Source organism: Argopecten irradians, chromosome 7 (assembly GCF_041381155.1).
Source record: "Argopecten irradians isolate NY chromosome 7, Ai_NY, whole genome shotgun sequence".
NCBI classification, from domain to species: Eukaryota; Metazoa; Mollusca; class Bivalvia; order Pectinida; family Pectinidae; genus Argopecten; species Argopecten irradians.
In genome coordinates, this window is record NC_091140.1 from 39,343,424 (window position 1) to 39,366,256 (window position 22,833).

The following is a 22,833-nucleotide window of genomic DNA, read 5'->3' on the forward strand; positions in this document are numbered from 1 at the left end:
TAATGTCGATATTCAGTTAGTGTTGCATGCATAGTAGGTAACTAAAATTGTTGTATTTTACACAGACCTATCTCCCCATGATGCTTATGAGCTGCTGGTCAGAAGAATACAGAACCTTCCTGAGCGAGATACTGCTTTAGTTCAAAACATACTCAAGGTCAGTATAATCACCATCAAGCCCAATAAGGGCAGCTCAAGGTCAGTATATAATACAGTCAATTCAAAGTCCGTAAGATCATGCTCAAGGTCAGAAATGTCACGTTCAAGGTCGGTAAAGGTAGCTCAAGGTCAATAAGGTCACACTTAAGGTCAGTATATAATAACAGTCAGGTCAAGGTCAGTAATGTCATGTTCAGGGTCAGTAAGGGTAGCTTATGGTCAGTAAGGGTAGCTCAAGGTCAGTTAGGGAAGCTTAAGGTCAGTTAGGGTAGCTCAAGGTCAGTAAGGGTAGCTTAAGGTCAGTAATAGTAGCTCAAGGTCAGTAAGGGTAGCTTAAGGTCAGTAAGGGTTGCTTAAGGTCAGTAAGGGTAGCGTAAGGTCAGTAAGGGTAGCTTAAGGTCAGTAAGGGTAGCTCAAGGTCAGTAATGGTAGCTCAAGGTCAATAAGGGTAGCTTAAGGTCAGTAATGGTAGCTCAAGGTCAGTAAGGGTAGCTTAAGGTCAGTAAGGGTCGCTTAAGGTCAGTAAGGGTAGCTTAAGGTCAGTAAGGGTAGCTTAAGTTCAGTAATGGTAGCTCAAGGTCAGTAATGGTAGCTCAAGGTCAGTAAGGGTAGCTCAAGGTCAGCAAGGGTAGCTTAAGGTCAGTAAGGGTAGATTAAGGTCAGCAAGGGTAGCTTTAGGTCAGTAAGGGTAGATTAAGATCAGTAAGGGTAGCTTAAAGTCAGAAAGGGTAGCTTAAGGTCAGTAAGGGTAGTTCAAGGTCAGTAAGGTCACACTCAAGGTCGGTAAGGGTAGCTTAAGGTTGGTAAGGTCACACTCAAGGTTGATAAGGGTAGCTCAAGAATAATAGGTATTGCTTAAGGTTAGTAAGGTCACGTTCAGAGTCAGTAAGGGTAGCTTAAGGTCGGTAAAGGTAGCTCAAGGTCAATAAGGTCATGCTTAATGTCAATTAGTCCAGCTGAAGGTCAGTAATGGTAACTCAAGGCCAGTTAGCTATAGGTCACACTCAAGGTCGGTAACAGTAGCTCAAGGTCAATGAGGTTACACTCGAGGTCAGTAAGGGTAGCTGTGTTTGGTTTGATGGTCTTGTTTTCATTATGGCTGGTTTGGGTTTTATTAATTGATTTCACATCGTATTAACAGCTGGGGTCATGTAAGGATGTGCCAGGTTTGTTTGTGGAGGAAAACAGGAGTAGTAAGTACCTGGAGTAGGCAAAAAACCACTGACCAATGGTACTTAACCTGCGATAAGATACATATCTTGATTCTTTTAGATCATCCGACATTTTGGATTTCCTTACGAGAACGAAACTGTGAACAAAAATCAAATATGAATTTTAATTAGGCAATTTTCCAAAATCTATGGTTATGTTTGTGCAAATGGGGCTTAAATTGTCTTAGTGACGGCACTTTGTATAGATGTGTAGGATGATTTTGAAAGGAAAATCATCGCTCTTTCGAACGGTAATTGCCATTAAAGGTCTAAAGATGGTCATAACTAGGGCACTCTGCATGGTGGGTCCATTTTTACATAATCTGTAACAAATTCTCAGATCCCTGTGATATAACCATACATTTGTTGAATAAAGAGCGTTTGTTTTTCGATGACATTTCAAATTGATTGGATTCTCTGGGTGTATTGATTTTTACAACTGATGTGTATTCAAAGTGTTAATGCATATTTCCCCATTGTTTTCAAGGATTGTTTTCCGTGATTTTTAAAATTCACAGTTCAAAATTTGCATTATTAAATTGCTTTTACATGTTTAGAATAGCCAGTATAATGCTAAGGCCTGTATTGTCATGACAAACATTGGCAGTTTGATCCCTGAAGCTATGGCACATTTTCTGCTCAGATCGTGGATATGTCCGTTCTTCTTATCATTTGTCACCTTGATTTTACTGCAGCTGATTTCCATTTTAATTAAAACAGCATTCTTTTTTTAGTTACTGCAGCACATTTTATGCAAAATATTTTCTGAATACTACTAATGTAGTTTTAAGATTAAAGCTTGCGATATTGAACTTATTTAAATGATTTCTAGCTAGAACTAGTTTTGAAGCACCTTTGACCAAGTATAACTGTATCCCATTTAGATTCAAATACCCAAACTGATATTGTTAGACATTATATAAAACTAGGATATCACACCCAATATATGTTAGAATTTGGTGACAGTTCTTCATTCATTCATTCTCTGATATTTATTGTATCATTTTGTCAGCCAACCAAACCATAGAAGCAAGAGGAAAATAAAGCTAGATGACTTTAAAAGTTTTAAAGTTATGGTTACCTATAAGTTTTATGAGGATCTATTAACTCATAGTCAACACAAATTAGCTACAATGAATTGTTCATTAATGTCATTTTCATTTGGATGTGGTGTTAATGTCGTCAATGATTTCTGTATTCATAAAGGTGTACTGTTTTAGATGGAGAACCCCCAGAGCTACGACGAGATGGTGGAGATCGTGATGATTGGTCTAAGGAAATTATGTGAAAGTAAACAGAAAGAGCACTCCCATATTTCTGACAGCAAGATGGCTCACAAAACAGAGGTAAGGGCAGACAACTGTTTCCTTAAAAATGGGCCACAAAACAGCTAAGAGGTAAGGGGAGACAACTGTGTCATAAATCTCCTTTTATGTCAGACAAATTACATAATGTTGGTATAACCATGTATACTCGAGTATCTGATTAAACAACTTAGATAACTGTGCATAGAGGTCAAGCTCTCTTAGATTGTTAGATTTCCATGGTTGTTAAGCACCAAACAAAAAATATTACATGAAGAAGAAAAAGGTCTGGTATGGATTCATTTCTGGTTGTTTATCAGCGATGTATGAGACATTTAAAAATCATAAGGCTGTATAGTATGTAGTAGCGTATCTGAATTCAAAAAATCTATTATTAGATGGATTTTTATCCAAAATGAATGGATGACTTAGAAATTAGTAAAACATTCTAAGTGGTACAAGGCTAGTTCACATCCATTATTCATATCACAGAATACCATATCTAACATCAAACAACAGAAGTTATCAGACCTACATATACAATACTGATTAATGATGTCATCACATTGTAATACCTCTTTGCTCATAACAAAAGGTTAAGGGAGGTAACTCTATCATATAACAGATGGAAATTTATGGCTAACTCAAATTTTAAAGATGCTCCACCGCTGACAAATGGTATTTTTTCACTATCAAAAACAGGAGCAGACAATATAGTAATTTTCTTCAGTTACAAAAGTTACTTACTTTACACCATTACCACCATTGAACAGTTTGAGCTTCTAAATTTTCTTCAAGTTGAAATTATAAAAAATAATTAATTGCATCCCGAAAAAAAATCTGCGGCACTATATCCTATATGGAATGAAGTACTGATTGTGCATGCACTGAAGGCAAAATAAATTGCATTATTTTTTGTGTTAATTAGACATATATATACAAGATTAAACTCCAATTATTGCTCTAACATTATTTTTTGTGTTAATTAGACATATACATACACGATTAAACACCAATTATTGCTCTAATGATGAATGCTATTTATGCTCTGTCGGCGGTGGAGCTTCTTTAACTTTTTGTGATGTAAATATATATACAGTGTCTAAGAAATGCTGTATTGCAATTTTTCTTACAGTTCAATCTGCTGGAAGGGAAGGGAAAGGCAGCCCTGGCGCTAGACAATCTGAAGAATCGCTGCAAGAAGAGTCTGGCTCACTCCTTTGATAATTTGCTGGCAATGGTACTAATTAGTGGATAGTTAATTGGATAGCCTTTAAGCTTGAAAAGTATAATTATATAGTTTCTGTCTTCATACATAATTTCCTATTTTCAATCTAATTCTACTGTGTATATACATAATAAACAAGGATAATAGTTGTAAACACACAGAAAACAGCAAACAAAAACAAACTAAAAATAAGCAAAAATGTAATAATATGCTTTAATAATTGTTCATGAATATTATTGATATGGACCTAAATATTCTGATGCAAATTCAAGAAAAAGTCAGAGTTTTTAGGTCAAATTACATAAAGATGTATGGGTATATAAACAGGGTAATGATGTTAGTTAATTAGTATGATGCTAATTGACCTTGTCAGGGTCGTAAGAAGGAGGATGCGAGGGAAGCGTTCCGACAGAGGAGTGGAACAGCAGACAGTGAGAACAGCATGACTCGCTCCATGGTAACCATACAGATTGCTCACATTTACATTTTCTATCAGAAATCACTAATATAACAGAACTACCAAAGCTTTATTTATTAATACATTTTTTTGTTTAGTGTGGATGTTTTGTTCAGAAGGGACGTGCTTAGGGGGGAAGGGGGTTGTTAGCTTGACTTCTAACTTCCTTTATTGACCAAGGAAGAAAAATGAGATATAGAATTATGAACTAAATTTATTTTATTACTAAAAAAGACAATTGTATACGTAGAAAAAGATTATCATGATAACAAAAACATTAAGGAAAACATCAAAGTTGAGTTAAAAAAGGAAATGTAAAATAGTGTAGAAATAAAAGGTATAAATTTTTTTTATCCTATTTACACACAACTTCATTATACAGGTACAGAGAATGATAATATGTCTCGTTCTAAAACTTCAGGATTCATCCGTCACATCGACACCGGAGGCCTCTCCAATGCCATCACCAGCATTTACCAAAGATGTCCATTTCCAGTTTCCAGTAGTTCCGCCGGTCCCGGAGGAGCCCACGACTCCCCCTTCGTCTCCTAAACTAGGACGCCCGCGCAGTTCCACTGTGGGTGCCATGCCTGATGCTGCCCTCAAGTCCCGTTATAACAACAAGGAGCATTTAGAGACCCCTCAGGAGGACTTCAAACAGCATGCGTCTCGCCGGGCGAGTACCAATAGCCCAATGAAACAAATGTAAGTCTCAGGCCCAACAGGGGTTCAAACTGCATGCGTCTCGCTGGGCGAGTACCAATAGCCCAATGAAACAAATGTAAGTCACAGGCTCAACAGGGGTTCAAACAGCATGCCTCTCGCCGGGCGAGTACCAATAGCCCAATGAAACAAATGTAAGTCTCAGGCCCAACAGGGGTTCAAACAGCATGCGTCTCGCCGGGCGAGTACCAATAGCCCAATGAAACAAATGTAAGTCTCAGGCCCAACAGGGGTTCAAACAGCATGCGTCTCGCCGGGCGAGTACCAATAGCCAAATGAAACAAACGTTAGTCTCAGGCCCAACAGGGGTTCAAACAGCATGCGTCTCGCCGGGCGAGTACCAATAGCCCAATGAAACAAATGTAAGTCTCAGGCCCAACAGGGGTTCAAACAGCATGCATCTCGCCGGGCGAGTACCAATAGCCCAATGAAACAAATGTAAGTCTCAGGCTCAACAGGGGTTTAATGAATGAATGTCATGAAGATCTATTGATTTAACCAATTTTGGAGATGTAGCTGGTGTCAGACTATGAATTAGTCGTATTCACATGGGAAGGCACTCCAATAAGTATATAAATAGACCTCTGGACAAGTATATGTCAAATAAAAAACAAAGTGAAATATAATATGTTTTAACACTGAGATATAAATGAGATGTAAATTGCCAGGTTCCTGTTTGTTGGGAGTGGTTCGAGACGCACTACCCCTGAACCTTCCACAGATAACAATACTAATGGAACGCCTAATAACTACACCCCGAAGCGTCGCGGCTCCTGGAGGCAGGCCATCTTTAACAGAGTTGTCACCCCTGCTCGAGCACCAGTCAGTCCGGCTCTGCCTGGTAAGTTCTACTTAACATGCCATGGGCACCTTAGCTGGTTCCTAAATAAATGTTGATTATACACTTGTAAAAGTTCTTTATGAACTGTATACAGTAATGGTGTCAAGATTAATGTTAAGTACAATTAATAAGTGGTATTGTGCTCAATAGTACAGTATGCTTCCGTGAGACCACACTATAATGTCATATTGACATATTCATGAGGAATTTTACATTCACAGGAAAGACACGAATATTGACCATATATTGCTTATTCACACATAAAGTGAAATAATTAGGAACACAGATGTTAATATGTAAATCAATTCAGTCATGTAATGTTAGTTATGGATTGTCGACCGTATTTTACAGATGATGATGGGTTATAGAATGATTGATTATTAAGATATGCACAGCTGCAGGTCCCCATGTTTATATATCTACTGTTCAGTGCCATATGGCACCATATTATCATTGATTGTAAGGAGTAAATGTTCTCAAAATGTGAAAGTTTAAAAGCGCTCCTACAAATATTAAGTCATTTTTTTATGTCAATTTTTGCGACTAATAAAGTCCAAGATAATTTTAAAGGAAAGATGTTCTCAAAAAAAATATACTTACTTTTATAGCTGTAATTGATTTCTTTATTTATATAAGAAATTGATTATAGAGCGTCCTATATTGTGTTGTTTATGCTATCAACTTTCACTTGAGGATTATCGAGTCACCTTACAGTGTACTGTTACTTGTGTATAAGCTCTTGAACAATTCTGAAAGGCATGTAAATTTTCTGTCTATGTGTCCATCTCTAAAGACAGACATGGTCTTGGATTTTTTTTTACTTAATATGGTATAACCTATATTTTGTAAGATAGTTATGACTGTACGCATTTGTGATTAATTATCACTGAACTTAAGTCTCTGAAGATGTAATATTTACTCTTGGAATCTACATACTGTCATAGAATACTTGTTTGAATGAAACTTTGATGTATCCACGGATTGTGAAACTTAATCTATCTATTATTTCTCTCTGGAAATACATGGACATACATTTATGACACGGCTCATTTCAGAGAAACAGGAGGAAGTTGAAGTTGAGAAAGAAAAGGAAAAACCACGTTTGAGTCAACAGGAGATTCGATCGTTGTGGAAAAAGGCTATATTACAGACGTTGTTGCTGATTCGCATGGAGAAGGAAAAGCAGGACATCAAAGGTGAGATGGAAGTAAAAAGGAATTTTGGGGTCATGTTTGTTCTACTGTTACAATTATCAATATATACATCACTTCATATTTAAGTGGTATTGAAAATTCTGCAATCATGAGGAAGAAAAGAAAACTAATAATTGCAGCCTCCAAAACTCGCCACATCTATCACATGCATGATGCTTATACACACGGGAGGCTGGTTTAGAATTTACCCTATTTCTATTAACAAAGATATGAGTTATGTGTGTCCTATCATTATGTAATCTATAAAAGCACCATGTATGACTTAACATGCAGTATTTGTTCCGTCTACATGCATGTATGGTGTGCATGACGTATGTACATTGTACAGTTGTATGTTTGCTCTGATCTCATTGGTCCTGACATATACAGCCCTCATCTTTCTTCTGTCCTTATCCAGTATGATATCCATGTCCACTCTCATGTCCAAACTATATAATCGTGTGTGTAAATCAATTAAATGTGTCTTCAACTTCTGGATGAAAGCTCCTTAAAATATCATACCACAATACACATATTAGACACTTCTAGTTCAAAGATTGGAATAGCCCATGTTGGAATTTCAGGTGTGAAATTGTTAAACAAATGCTGCTATGGTATCTGTTTTCCTAGTCTCACATTGCTGAAACATCAATTCTATTTCCTGCCCTGCCCTACCTTACCCATTCCTCTCTTCCTCTGCAGTGCCGTGCCGTGCCCTAACCGTCCCTCCCCCAAATTTTATTGGTAACAATTGTTTAAAACTCCTTTACAGTGAAGATTACCTTAGCAGCCACCTGGGTATATAGGCCACCTTCTTGGTGAGACCACTTTCTCCTGGTCACTAATGGCCATTCTCAACATATGGTGACCTGTTTTAAAAGACCACTTTGCCATTAAGTCCATTGTTGCTTGTCCCAAGGATGCAGGCTCTCTGCGCCTTTTGTTGTTTGTCATGGGATGGTCTGTATGAACAGGTTGGACTGTACACTGCATATCCCGGCCCCTCCTTATCAGGTTTATCATATCGTCTGTCCACTCCTCCTGTCTCCATCGATCCCCTCTACCCCCACCCCTCCCACACACACACACACACCCTCTCCACCATGACATTTCCTTATATTTACTGCTGTGTCTATCTTTCTCTACATTGATCCCCCCTACCCCTACCCCCACCCCTCACACACACACATACCCTCCATCATGACATTTCCTTATATATACTGCTGTGTCTTTCTCTCCATCAATGCCCCCTGCCCCAACCCTTCCCACACACAGACCCCCCATCCCCACCCAACCTATGACATTTCCTTATATTTACCGCTGTGTCTATCTTTCTCTCCATCAATCCAAGGACATTTTGTCCTTTATGGACCACGCTCATTGGTTGTCATCGAAGGTAAGCATTGTAAGTAGATGTAGACTTTTCATCCTTTTTTGTTTGGACGCCTGTTACGCCTGGTACACCTAACTAGTCGGGTCGCTCGTTATTCTTGTTATTTGTACAAGATACCTTAGCTACTTCCCCCAAATACCAAACAGAACATATTAAATGAAATGTTTTCCCATTCCTCTATATTAGAATATTCAGAAAATATAACGATGACAAAACCAGCTGGGTAGTTATGTATAAACCTACTGATGTTGGATGTGATGAAGTTTTGTGTATATAGGTGGTAAGAATAGGAAAATAAGTCACGAAGTTCATGAAATTAGATTGCAGCTGATTTTAAAGTTAGATCACAATGAAAAATATCAACGTGAAAGACTCGTTGATAAAAAAAGTTAAACATATGATCATAAATTTAACGATGGTACAAGTTTGAAAACAAGATCGTGTACAATAGGGATGCATGGTATACCACTGTAAACCATCACCCTTTTGTGTGCGATATACATTCGCGAATTGCATGATCCAAATAAATTCGCGAAATTTTATCTTCATGACTAACATCTACACCATTGATACTGATAGGAATTTCCAGTCATGTTTTAAAACTTTTGTTTTTAAACGGAAATCGCGAAATTAAGTAGCTGTGAAAGAAAGTTATTTACGGTAGTTACTAATAGAAAGCTGAGAAATCTCCCATCATCGTTGACAGCTCTGGAACATTGTATGTAATTATCTATTGCTATTGTATGTTTTTAACAAGCATTGATTTGTTTCCTTTTCTATATGGATATCAGTTGGCCACGGTTTTGACAATATGCCTGATATTTTGATTTATTTCCGTGGCGATTCATGCATGAGGTTGTTAGCGTTTAGTTTCTTTGCCCTAGCTATTTTAGTATTTTTGAATTATTTATTGACTTAATCACCCTAAATAGATCCCGTTGCTGGCTTTATGGTTTGCATAGTAATTTAATTTTAACTGATTTTTAAATGTACACTTCCAAACTTAGACATTTTTTTAGAATATGACCAGGAATCTGTTGTCAAAATGGTCCATATCAAGTTTGATTTCATGGCCAGAGTAAATGAAATGTGAAAAAATAATTGGAGGATTCTAGTTCTGTAATAAGCAATAAATACAAAGAAATGGTTTGAAAGAACAATGTTTGGACATATTTCAGCAAAAAGTAATCATTCTAGTGAACAAATTTATTGTGCTTCTTCCAGCATGCTACAGGTTCAATTTCTGAAAAATTTAGGATTTTAACTTACAGAGTTATTTTCATCTACATGCATTTGACCTCTTGAGATCTTGAAAATAGGGCTATGGTAGCCCTTCGTCCTATCATGCTAGATGTTCAATATCAGGTCTCTAGACATCTTATAGTTATTGACAAGAAGTCGTTTGAAGATTTAAGCCTATTTGACTACTGTTACCTTGAATGAAGGTCAATGTCATTTGTTTGAACAAATTTGGTAGCCCATCCCATCATGCTACAGGTTTAATATCAGGTCTCTAGGCCTCTTATAGGTATTGACATGAAGTTGAGAAGAGCTTTAAAGCTATTTGATCTCTGTGACCTTGGATGAGTGTCAAAAAAATGTATTTTAACAAACTTGTTAGCTTTTCATTCTAGCATATAATATTACACTTTAGTTTCACTTCCAATTTATAATGCTTAAAATTGCAGGTTTTAACTAGCAAGATATTTTCTCTAAATTCCAATGAATGATAAAACTACATAAAAAAAATTGATATTGGAATTTGTCTGCAGGTGTGAAATGATTCAACTTTCCCAGAGTAATAAGTAATTCATATGTAACCCAATCTTCAAATTGTATACACTGATTTATTCATTGATGATTTTATAAATTTTAAAAAGTGCAAAAATATTTCATTGCACATTTATATACTGTTTGTCTGTTTCAGCACGCCAGAGCAAAGCACTGGAGAAGCCGAGTCTAGACTATGAGGAGATAACTCCGTGTTTGAAGGACATAACGAGGGACTGGGAGGAAATGCTCAAGTCTAATGATCGGCACACAAGTACAGTTGAGCCGCGGAAACTACTCAACTGTGTTAAACAAGGTGATTGTTTACTACATTATTTATCTAGTCAGCCAGACAAGGTTAAATCAGTGAATGTTTACTACTAAATGTTACTAACTATAAATATACAGAATAGTTCATAATGTTAAAAATGTTCTGAGATTATGGTGTCCGTTTGTCAACAATCAACTTCTTCCCCATAACCACTGGTCGGAATTTTACAAAATTTGACTGGTAGCATCCTTATGGGGTACTGACTGAAAATTGTACAAATGGTCGGGCTGACCCCCTGGGGGCCTGAGGGGCGGGATAAAAAATGGTCAGTTTGGCTATTTTCATATAAAAGACTTCTCTGAAACTAAGCATGGGATATCACTCATAATGCAATGGTAGCATTCTTATAGGTTGGGAATTCAAGTTTGTACAAATGGTGGGGCTGACACCCCAGGGGACCTGAAGGGCGGGATCAAAAGGGGTCAATTTGGCTATTTCCATATAAATGACTTCTTCTCAGAAACTAAGCATGGGATAGCACTCATAATGCAATGGTAGCATCCTGATAGGGCGGTGATTCAAAATTGTACAAATGATGTGGCTGACCCCCTTGGGCCTGAGGGGCAGGGTCAAAAGGGGTCAGTTTGGCTATTTCCATATCAACAACTTCTTCTCTGCAACTACGCATGAGATAACAATCATAATGCAATGGTAGCATCCTTATAGGGTGGGTATTCAAAATTGTACAAATGATGGTGCTGACCCCCAGGGCCTGAGGGGCGGGGTCAAAAGGGGTCAATATGGCTATTTCCATGTAAATGACTTCTTCTCTGAAACTAAGCATGGGATAGATCTCATAATTGTTTGAATTATTGTGACATACATAAATCTATTTGCATGTTTGGTGGTTGTTGGTGAAGCTGTTTATAGAATGTTATTTTTATCCCTAAGGTGTCCCTGAGAACCACCCCAGTGATATTTTGTGTATATATAAAATGTTGTTTTTGTCCCTAAGGTGTCCCTAAGAACCACTGCGGTGATATTTGGTGTGTTTTAATATATAATGTTGTTTTTGTCCCTAAGGTGTCCCTTTGAACCACCGCGGTGATATTTGGTGTGTATATATAATGTTGTTTTTGTCTCTAAGGTGTCCCTAAGAACCACCGCGGTGATATTTGGTGTATATATATAATGTTGCTTTTGACCCTAAGGTGTCCCTAAGAACCACCGCGGTGATATTTGGTGTGTATATATAATGTTTTTGTCTCTAAGGTGTCCCTAAGAACCACCGCGGTGATATTTGGTGTGTATATATAAAATGTTGTTTTTGTCCCTAAGATGTCCCTAAGAACCACCGCGGTGATATTTGGTGTGTATATAAAATGTTGTTTTTGACCCTAAGGTGTCCCTAAGAACCACCGTGGTGATATTTGGTGTGTATATATAATGTTGCTTTTGACCCTAAGGTGTCCCTAAGAACCACCGCGGTGATATTTGGTGTGTATATATAATGTTGCTTTTGACCCTAAGGTGTCCCTAAGAACCACCGCGGTGATATTTGGTGTGTATATATAAAATGTTGTTTTTGTCCCTAAGATGTCCCTAAGAACCACCGTGGTGATATTTGGTGTATATATATAATGTTGCTTTTGTCCCTAAGGTGTCCCTAAGAACCACTGTGGTGATATTTGGTGTGTATATATAATGTTGTTTTTGTCCCTAAGGTGTCCCTAAGAACCACCGCGGTGATATTTGGTGTGTATATATAATGTTGTTTTTGTCCCTAAGGTGTCCCTAAGAACCACCGTGGTGATATTTGGTGTGTATATATAATGTTGTTTTTGTCCCTAAGGTGTCCCTAAGAACCACTGTGGTGATATTTGGTGTGTATATATAATGTTGCTTTTGACCCTAAGGTGTCCCTAAGAACCACCGCGGTGATATTTGGTGTATATATATAATGTTGCTTTTGACCCTAAGGTGTCCCTAAGAACCACTGTGGTGATATTTAGTGTGTATATATAAAATGTTGTTTTTGTCCCTAAGGTGTCCCTAAGAACCACCGCGGTGATATTTGGTGGTTGTTGGTGGAGCAGCACCAGTTACACTATCCAGCCACTCAGGCCAACATGCCGTCCAGAGACTACAATGAACTTCTCCGTGAACTCACAGAATACCAACACAACATCCTCATCGATCTGGGTGAGTATCATCATGAGACATCCTACTGCTGGAAAACATCATTTTTGAGATCCAATAACAACTTGGGTAAACCATTTACCATCAATTAGTCCAACCTTCCTGTGATTGTCACGTCACAAAATTCAGGTCAAAATATGATGTCAATATTACCGGAAGGTGGGACTAATCCCTGATCAATCATACTTTACCGGCAACATTTTGGGATCTGGGAACCCCTGTATTGTTTTCTTTTATTACCTGGGTATTATTATTTAATTTTTTTTTTAAATTATCTACTTTGGAATCCTAATAATGGTGTCCTATTCTTTCTTGTTATTGGTATTGATTATATGTCAATATAAAGGTGCAGGGCCATGGTGACTGCGTGGTTAAAATGACCCAAAATATTACCACAAGCCTTCCATCTCTGGGTTGCAAATTTGAATCCCATGTGGGGCAGTTGCCAGGTACTGACTGTTGGTTGGTGGGTTTTTTTCCGGATACTCCGGCTTTCCTTCACCAACAAACCTGGCACATCCTTTACTGACCATGGCTGTTAATAGGACGTTGAACTAAACCAGTATTATGGTATGTATTTTACTGTATTTTACAGGGCGTACTTTCCCCGGTCACCCCTACTTCTCTACTCAGCTCGGACCAGGACAACTCGCGCTCTACAACCTCCTCAAAGCCTACAGTCTACTTGACAAGGAAGTGGGCTATTGTCAGGGCCTCAGCTTTATTGCTGGAATTCTCCTCATGCATGTACGTATACTGTTTCTCTATAGCTATACATTAACCTGGTTACCTGATTCTCTGTACAATAATGTGGTTACCTGTTTCTCTATACAATAATGTAGTTACCTGTATCTCTATGACTATACATTAATGTGGTTACCTGTATCTCTATGACTATACATTAATGTATTTACCTGTTTCTCTATACATTAATGTAGTTACCTGTTTCTCTATACATTAATGTGGTTACCTGTTTATCTATGACTCTACATTAATGTGGTTACCTGTATCTCTATCTCTATTCATTAATATGGTTACCTGTATCTCTATGACTGTACATTTATGTAGTTACCTGTTTCTCTATGACTATACACTAATATAGTTACCTGTATCTCTATACATTAATGTGGTTACCTGTTTCTCTATGACTAAACATTAATGTAGTTACCTGTTTCTCTATACATTAATGTGGTTACCTGTATCTCTATGACTATACATTAATGTAGTTACCTGTATCTCTATGACTGTACATTTATGTAGTTACCTGTTTCTCTATGACTATACATTAATGTAGTTACCTGTTTCTCTATACATGAATGTGGTTATCTGTTTCTCTATGACTAAACATTAATGTAGTTACCTGTATCTCTATACATTAATGTGGTTATCTGTTTCTCTATTCATTAATGTAGTTACCTGTTTCTCTATACGTTTATGTGGTTACCTGTTTCTCTCTATAATACAGATGGATGAAAACCTTGCTTGGGAGACGTTACGTCACATGATGTTTAATCTCGGACTCCGACGACAGTTTCAGCCCAACATGATGCCCCTACAGGTAAATTGTTACGTGATCAAATTGTTCATTCATTCATGGATTTTGACAATTGATGTTTGCTTTTTTCTCACAAAGTACTAAAATGATCTCTGTGTTAATATTGTTTTATTTTAGAATATTTATGTACTATTTACATAAATGTATATATTTTCAAAAATATTAAAATGCAATCTAAACTTAATTTAGGAAAATGTTTAATGCTTCAATGTGTCTGCAAAAATACAAAAAATTACAATATTCCTTAATTAGGGCTTTATCAGATACACAATTCTATTTACAGATACAGCTGTACCAGTTGACGAGGCTGATCCATGATAACTATAAGGACCTCCATGACCACTTTGAGGACTACGAGATCGCCCCAAACCTCTATGCCACACCCTGGTTCCTCACTTTATTTGCCTCCCAGTTTCCTCTTGGATTTGTCGCAAGGATGTTTGGTAATCAATCTGTGTTAAAGAATTAATACTCATCTTTCCCCTTTATTAGGAGGGTAGATTGGTGTGATAAAAACTCATTTTTATTATTTCAACATTATTCTATTTTATTTATCGGCTTTTATCTCTCCTAAAATTTCTTACATTAAGATTTAAACCTGTACATGATAGGGGTTTAGATGATGTGGCAATACAATACCTTTGACTGTAAATCATGTACAATTGAATTTGTGAATACTAGTATACAAAATGTACCAGTGAATGCTGAAAGATTTTAAATTACCTGTTATTATACGAATGTTGATTTGATCATTACATAATTTTTACCTCAGTACTTTCAGTACTTTGATTCTGTGATCACTTCAATACTTTGATTTTGTTTGTAGATTTATTCCTGATGCAGGGGGTCGAGGTCCTGCTTAAAGTTGCCCTGGTGTTGCTAGGCAACCATAAAGAGCTCATCTTGCAGTGTGATTCATTTGAGGGAATAGTAGAGTTTATCAAGACAACACTTCCAGAAATGGGCATCATACAGATGGAAAGGGTCATCAATCAGGTAGAGGCATTTTGTATTTATATTGTGTATAATGTGTTGTCTGTTCTGATACAGAGATGTTGATCTGACAAGGATTGTGTCAAGATTGGAATTCTGACATACTGGTTAACATAAGTTTCCTTGTAATGTCACAGAAAATTACAAATACAGTCTTCTGTGTATCTTTCATTATTTATGACATCACAGACTATTAGACAATTTCTCAAATCAAATGGTTGTCAAGAATCAACGCAACACATATCGGATGACTTTTATAATTGGCACTTTTGATATGAGAAATCAGAGCCAAGTGCGTTATATCATACTTTAATAAGATCTCCTATTTTTGACAGGTGTTTGAAATGGACATCACTAAACAGTTACACGCGTACGAGGTGGAATACCACGTTCTGAGGGAGGAAATGTTATACTCTCCAACCAAAGGCGAGGCTGACATCATCCACAAACTGGAGGATACAAATCAGAAACTGAAACAGCAGAATGTGGAACTACTAGAGAAACTACAGTATTGTAATAGTCACCAGCGTAGCTTAGATAGTACTATACATAGTCTACAGACGAAGGAGGCCAAACTCAAGTCACACATTAAAACGCTGGAAATAGAGCGCAAAGCACTACTGAACGCTGTTACTAAACTCAAACAACATGTGTCCGAGGAAGAGTTTCAAAAACTCGACATTTGTTTACCTCCAATGGCACCTAGTCTGCCATCGTCACCGTGTCATCAGCCTATAGGGGGCGCTAGTGCAGCCATGAGGACTATAAATAACAAATTGGCAGTGAAGCGTGATACTCACTAACCTTGACCTTTGTGTAATGATGTAGTGTGTTGTGATGGTGAATGGGGAGCGGGTGATGATTGTGTTGATGTGATGACATGTTAAATGTAATTAGTTAGAGAATCTCTCCTGTGTATTTGCTAGTGTAACCATAACAACTGTTCTATTGTGTCTGTCTGTCTGTCTTCTGATGTAACCATGGTAACTGTATTCTTTATATAGGTTTCAATTTTACATAAGAACTCAAAAATCATAATTTTTTAAATCTGCTGAGCAGTAAAATGAAAACACCAAGAAGCTACAATCTCACAACTTTGCTATGTTATTACAAGCTGTTGAATGACTTCTGAAATATGTTTTCATATAAACACCAAAAAGAATTTTAACAGTTTTCACATGTTTGTCTGTCTTCAAATGATTTTCACTGCTTAAATCATCAAATAAAACCTGATGGATTTCAATACAATAAGGAAAAGTATCAGCATGTCAAAATGTTTGCCAAGTTATGACACAATTATATAACTTTAAGTAATCCTGGCAGGCAGGTAATGTCCTCATGTTATATGATAACCATGTACTCTCTCATGGATCAATATGGTAACCATATGATTGCCTCCCCCATGATCTCTCCTGACCATATACACTAACCATGTACTTCCCTTATTAATGTAACCATAGCAACAGTCTGTAAAATTGTCCCTTTAGCCTTTCCATAGCAACGGTGTGATTGTCTTGTCGGCTTTTATTTACCATGTGACAGTCTTGTTAACTTTCTATATTTATGTAACCATAGCAACTGTATGATGATGTTTTGAATAGTAATTTACTGAATGAAGATATTAATTGCTTATACACCAAGCTAGGTGGTGGATAGACAAAGATATTCAATCAGTTCATTTATGGTTCTATAATGTTTTATTGTCATAATAATTTTCATGATATAGGGTTTTTTTAGGCATTGAAACAAAACACGAAGAATGAACTCATGTTTGCCTCATAGCAATTACCGAGTATTTTTTGTTTTGTTTCTTTTTCTTTCTCATATCCAGTGCAATTCCTTTGTATGTAGTTAACTGATATTTTGTTTTAGTTTCTTTCTAAATTACAGTGCAATTGAAAGTTTGAAATCATATGATGAACTCAGATGTATGAGATTTTGTACCATGATTTAATTGTAAGAATGGACCATATTTGTCAATGTGTTTATAGATGTGCAAAGGTTTTTTTGTCAATTTCATTTAAATGTACAATTAATATAGATGGTTAATTTTCATGTTGCGAAAATTCTGTTAAAAACATAATGACAAAAAAATGATTCAATTTGAATCTGCGGGCAAAGCAGATGTATTTTTATAACCACAAAGACAGAATTCTCCATTAAAGCAGATTACTCTTGGTTGTGCTTACAGATTCATTATATTGATTACAGTGCTCATAAAAAATTACGTTGGCCTGATTTTGTGTTGTGCTGCTTCCTTTTATATTATAAATCCTATTTTCTTCCAAATAAATTTTATTTTACATCTATTTGAAAATTCTGCTGCATTGTATAACAATGATTAGAACTGTATGATTTTGTGCTTGACTTTCTGTTTTAACCTACTAGCATACATTTATATCATTTGTAATTACAAAATACAATTACAGATGTTTATTTACATGAAACTGCTCTTTGAACACTAAATGATTTTTTCTTTGATAATTGTATGTCGTTCTTTTATATAACTGTACAACCTAGAACAAATAGTGCTATTGATATTATATTGATGATCTTTAGTGTTGATTGCCTAGTCTTACAGCTGTCAATCTAGATTTATATACAAGTATTTTTTTAGAAAGTTTTTTAAATAAGAGTTGGGCAGTAATGTCACAGTAATTTTCACTAAATTTCAATTTGTATTTGTTTTAGATACTTCCCAAAAATTCATAATTATGCGTTCACTTTCTTCGTATACATAGTTTGCACTACATATTGTAAGGAAAAATGATTGTTTTATTGCAATAATGGATTGGTGAATGAATTTAAGAAATTTTTTATGTCAATCATGAGATTTCTGCTTACTGAACTACCTTAGTACCAGGACTGTAGTATCTTTTTAAAGTAGCTCATTTCTTTTTGTCCACTTTTCTGACTGTTATGTGTATTAAGAGTTAATTCGTGTTATAGTAAACTTGAGATTTGGTTGCATATCTTTGTATTGCTTTCGAGAAGTGGTCCCTATATGTTCGATCTGATTCAGCTTCACTCATATATATATATATACAGTATTGCAGTGTTTTAAATAGATATGGACATTTCTCATGTTTAACGGCTGAAGAATCTCCCACTTTGAGGTGACCTTTTTCTCACTCATTGGGTGAATAATTATTTTTCTCTGTTTGCCTTCTGTTGTATAAGCTGTTGACATTTCACAAAAGCACAACAATGTGATGTATTACAATATTATTGACATGACCTCATGGTATTACTAGATCTTTATCGGTACATATTCTCAACCAATGCATGATGTGCAACAACACTATTTCAACATAACTGTGTGGATATCTCTGTGAAGGTTAAGAGAAAATTACTGCTGTTTTATCACATATAGTGGAGTTTCAGTTACAAATTACATTCTGTAACATTGAATCCATTAGTTCTCACCTCAGTAAATAACTTAATCCAAAGACAGAACATATTAGGTTATTTGCTTTATCTACAATTCATATTTATAGTACTTGTTCATCTCCGAAACACATTTATGTTTACTCATACATTCTATGAATTTTCAAATTGCAATAAGGATTTAATTGTGTTTTTAGCTTAAAGTGAATAGTCGGGCAAGGATGGCTAAAGTCGGTAAAAATGGTGTGAATGTATCCAGTATAATTTCTTATGAAATGGAAAAATAAAAATCTCTCGTCAAAATCTGTCTGCGTACGAAGAAATTAATTTAAAGTAAGGGAATTCTAAAACGTCCTCCCGCCTCACTATGTGGTTACATTTCCACACAGCCTCGCTTTCAATGCTTTCAACTTTTCTTTACTTTAATGGTCAGAACTGGGAAACTAAGCAGAACTTGACCGTCGTATTAATATGTGAGAACTTTTTGAAGGCCAATGAACGCATTTAGACTGGTTTTCTTTGCCCGACTATTCACTTTAACAATAATGCTTCAATTTTTAATGATTTTTTCAGTGCTTGATGTTTTTTCAACAAAAAGCAAAAGATCTCAATATGGTATTTTGATAATGATATTGGCACCTTTACTAGATGTGATCTCGGTTTTATATACAAGGGTGTATACTGATGAGATTAACATGCATCATTATATGATACTGGAATATTTAGACATGTCCATCAATATTTGCATATTACAGAGTTAGCTCCCTTGCGTATAGGTATTATTTTGTGAGAGTAATTCGCATTGTTTTCTACAAAAAGTATGATGTTATGCTTGCAAAAACATTTTGTCACAAACAATACCTACCAGGGGTTTCATTATCAGGCGGTAACCGGTACTTTTTTCCGGTTGAACCTGGCTGTGGTACCGCCTAATTTGGGCTAAATTACATTGAATAGCATACAGATGGTACAGAAAAGTACCCCCTGAAATTGCAATTGTACCGCCTCTCCTGAGAGATAATAAAACCCCTGACCTACCCACAAGGGCAGACAACTCTGTAATATGCAAACACAGAATTTAACTCTATAGCTAGTCATAGAAAAGACTTAGAAATTCTCATCAAACATAATCATATCATAAATACAGGAAATGATTTTTTGTTGGTTTTTTTTTTTACATTTTTGAAGATATATTTAAATTCAGGTGTTAGAGATATTTTTATCACATCATTTTCTATTTTTAACTTGGTTTTTTCTATGTAAATGATTTTTGCATGCTGTGTATGTGTAAGTATACTTTACATTTACCTATAACAGTGTACTGTAAACCAACTTTAATTCACGGCTACTTAATTTCAAGAATTCCGTTTCAAAACAAGTTGGCGAAGATTTACTTTCGCGGATCAGACAATCGTTTCACTTTCATTACTTTTCCTGACATAAAGTATTTATAAAGTATTACAAATCTGTTTTTGTGAAACAGACTATAGCTGTTTACCTGCGTTTGTAATTAGAAGGTATCTCATCACTATACAAACACGTACAGTACGATAGAATTGATCTCACGATCACACACAAATAAACAATGGAATCTGCCAGTATTGGGACAATCACTGCCTTGAGTTGTCTTCGGGTAAACATGACGGTATAAGTGCAGTTAAAACAAAACAAAACAACATTTACTACATGTAGCTTAAAAGGATACCATAACTCAAAATTCTGAGACAGATATGCACCGATAATGATTTCCGCCTGACGTATCATGGCGGCCAACACAAACACCGTCTCATGCGGACGGTAGCGTTCTGAGATAATCAAGTTCAGTTTTACTGAACTTTGAATTGTTTATTTAGGTTGAATAGATATTTTACTTCTGAACAAATATAATCATCTTAATGCTAACAGAGCATTTTTGAACTATACAGCCATAACAATGTGTCGACAATACTCGCGGAGATTACCTTTCGCTATTTTTAGTCGATCGCGAAAATCGCAAAAGTGAATCGCAAGCGAATAAAAGTTGGCTTACAGTATCACATGGCCAGGAAATAAAACGTGGTACCAAATATTTACTTGGAGCGTGTCCGTCATATACACACAGTCGTCTCCCCTTGTACAGCAATAATGAATGAAGCTTGACACAGCAATTTTACTTTTCACAGATTAAAAGTAATATTTACAAAAACATATTGTGAATCACCCGTTATTTTCGGTATAATAAAGAATTAAAGTCCCCGGTTGCAGTGTGATATGGAGGTTTCCAATGTAACATCTCCCTTCTGCGAGCCCTCTGGAAAATATAACACCATCAGGTGTGACTGGGCCATAAATGTATAATATCTCGATTTCAATTTCTCATTTGCTGCATACATCATAATTTTAAAAAATAATGTCTGTGATTGCTGCGTTTTTTTCTGATTTACCACAATTTTTTGTATATTATTTTGTTTATTTCACTCCATGCTCACTTAAACCTAATACTAGAGCTCCTATAACACAGATATCATACAAACATATACTCAAATATTGATAGCATTGTTGATTTCTGAGATTCTTCATAATAACAAATCATTACAACTTGTCAACCCTAAACTACAATGCAATTATTTGTTATTGTTTATTTGTTGAAAAACCTTTTAAGATTGTGTTCAACTTAATACTCAAAATTGATTTGAAATTGTAAATTTTCATTTCATCCCATTTGGCGATCTTCATATAAATACATGATGTTAACGCCTTGTAGTATATTCTTTATATACTGTCAACATTCCTGGCAACCATTGTAATATTTTCATGCTCCTTTAGTATTTTGGGACGAGGAAGAAATAAAACTTACCATCAGCCATTTCTTATTACTGTCAGTATTGTTAGTTTTAACAACAAAAAAAACAAATAAAACCAAACAAAATTTTTGAACATGGTGGTAAAGTGGTGAAAGTGTTTCAACATTTACCGGGTACTAGTGTTTCATGGTACTTTGGCTATGATGGAATTAGGTGACATATACCAGGTAATCACTAGTGTTTCATTGTACTTTGGCTACGATGGTTAGGTGACATATACCGGGTAATCACTAGTGCTTCATGGTACTTTGGCTACGATGATTAGGTGACATATACCGGGTAATCCCTAGTGTTTCATGGTACTTTGGCTTTCTTCTGCCTCCTAAACCTGCCACATCCTTACGTCAAGTTAAATGACTATGAATGTCAAACAACAATTGATTCCGATTTAAGCGCATAGCTCCAGTTTTGGGGTCAGGACCAGGTAGATAAAGATATACCTAACACTGTTACTCATTTTTATCAACAGTTTCTGCCATTTGACGGGCAAAATATCCCAGTCATTCATATTTTTACTTTCTAAATGAAAAAATGTGCAGAAATCTTAAGTTAAAGAATTTACCATCATTTTTTGATTTGCATCGCTATCATCTGCTAAATTTATGTCAGTGTAAATCTTTTTAATTACAAAATTGTGTTAATATTGTAATGATGTAATTACTCCAAATGTTAGTACAAAGGTACCAAATTAGTCAATAAGTAGGGTCTTTTTACTTGTTTATTTGCATGGATAATGTTAATTAGTGCTAAAATGAAAGTACAATATAATTGATTTGATGACGAATGCTGGTGTAAGAGAAGGCTATTGTCTTGTGAGAGAGACTCAGTAGGAGAAAAGTTTTATGTGACTACTTATAGCCAGTAGAAACTAAAGAATAAACATATTATTATAATCAAAGACTTGCTTTTGTGTTGTGATACATCACAAGTTCAAGGAAATGTTTACTTGACTGAATAGGTACGCAAGGTTTGAGTGACAATCAGAAGTGGATAGAAGACTTCTTATCCAATCTACAGCAACGAGTTGTTATTCATGGTGAAACTTCTGGACTAGTAAATGTGACTAGTGGTGTACCACAAGGTAGTGTCTTAGGTCCTGTTCTATTTCTGATATATATCAATGACCTGCCCGAAGTAGTCCAACATAGCACCATAAAATTATTTGCTGACGACTCTAAAATTTTTAGAAACAATAACAACCCCACCGAGTCTCAAGAACTTCAAGCAGACATAGACAGTGTAGTCACTTGGACTAGAGACTGGAAAATGGCCTTGAACACTAAAAAATGCAAACACCTCAATATAG

The 22,833-nt window shown here is 35.9% G+C and overlaps 1 protein-coding gene across 1 annotated transcript; it reads left to right on the plus strand.

Moving 5' to 3' along the window:
- Nucleotides 1-2: 2 nt before the first annotated feature.
- Nucleotides 3-22,425, plus strand: LOC138328409 (TBC1 domain family member 1-like). The gene is made up of 14 exons (XM_069275210.1): nucleotides 3-157; nucleotides 2,591-2,716; nucleotides 3,810-3,914; nucleotides 4,276-4,359; nucleotides 4,781-5,064; nucleotides 5,751-5,923; nucleotides 6,979-7,119; nucleotides 10,437-10,595; nucleotides 12,597-12,752; nucleotides 13,345-13,496; nucleotides 14,215-14,307; nucleotides 14,588-14,747; nucleotides 15,131-15,300; nucleotides 15,633-22,425. Exons 2-14 carry the CDS (start codon nucleotides 2,591-2,593, stop codon nucleotides 16,098-16,100), a joined length of 2,271 nt encoding a protein of 756 aa, XP_069131311.1. The 5' UTR covers nucleotides 3-157; the 3' UTR covers nucleotides 16,101-22,425.
- Nucleotides 22,426-22,833: the final 408 nt, after the last annotated feature.

Excerpts from the sequence above, each read along its gene's own strand:
- LOC138328409 (XM_069275210.1), top strand. The coding sequence starts at position 2,591 with ATGGAGAACCCCCAGAGCTACGACGAGATGGTGGAGATCGTGATGATT. Across the intron at positions 2,717-3,809 it reads AGATGGCTCACAAAACAGAG|TTCAATCTGCTGGAAGGGAA; the intron begins GTAAGGGCAGAC and ends TTTTTCTTACAG. Across the intron at positions 5,065-5,750 it reads AATAGCCCAATGAAACAAAT|GTTCCTGTTTGTTGGGAGTG; the intron begins GTAAGTCTCAGG and ends GTAAATTGCCAG.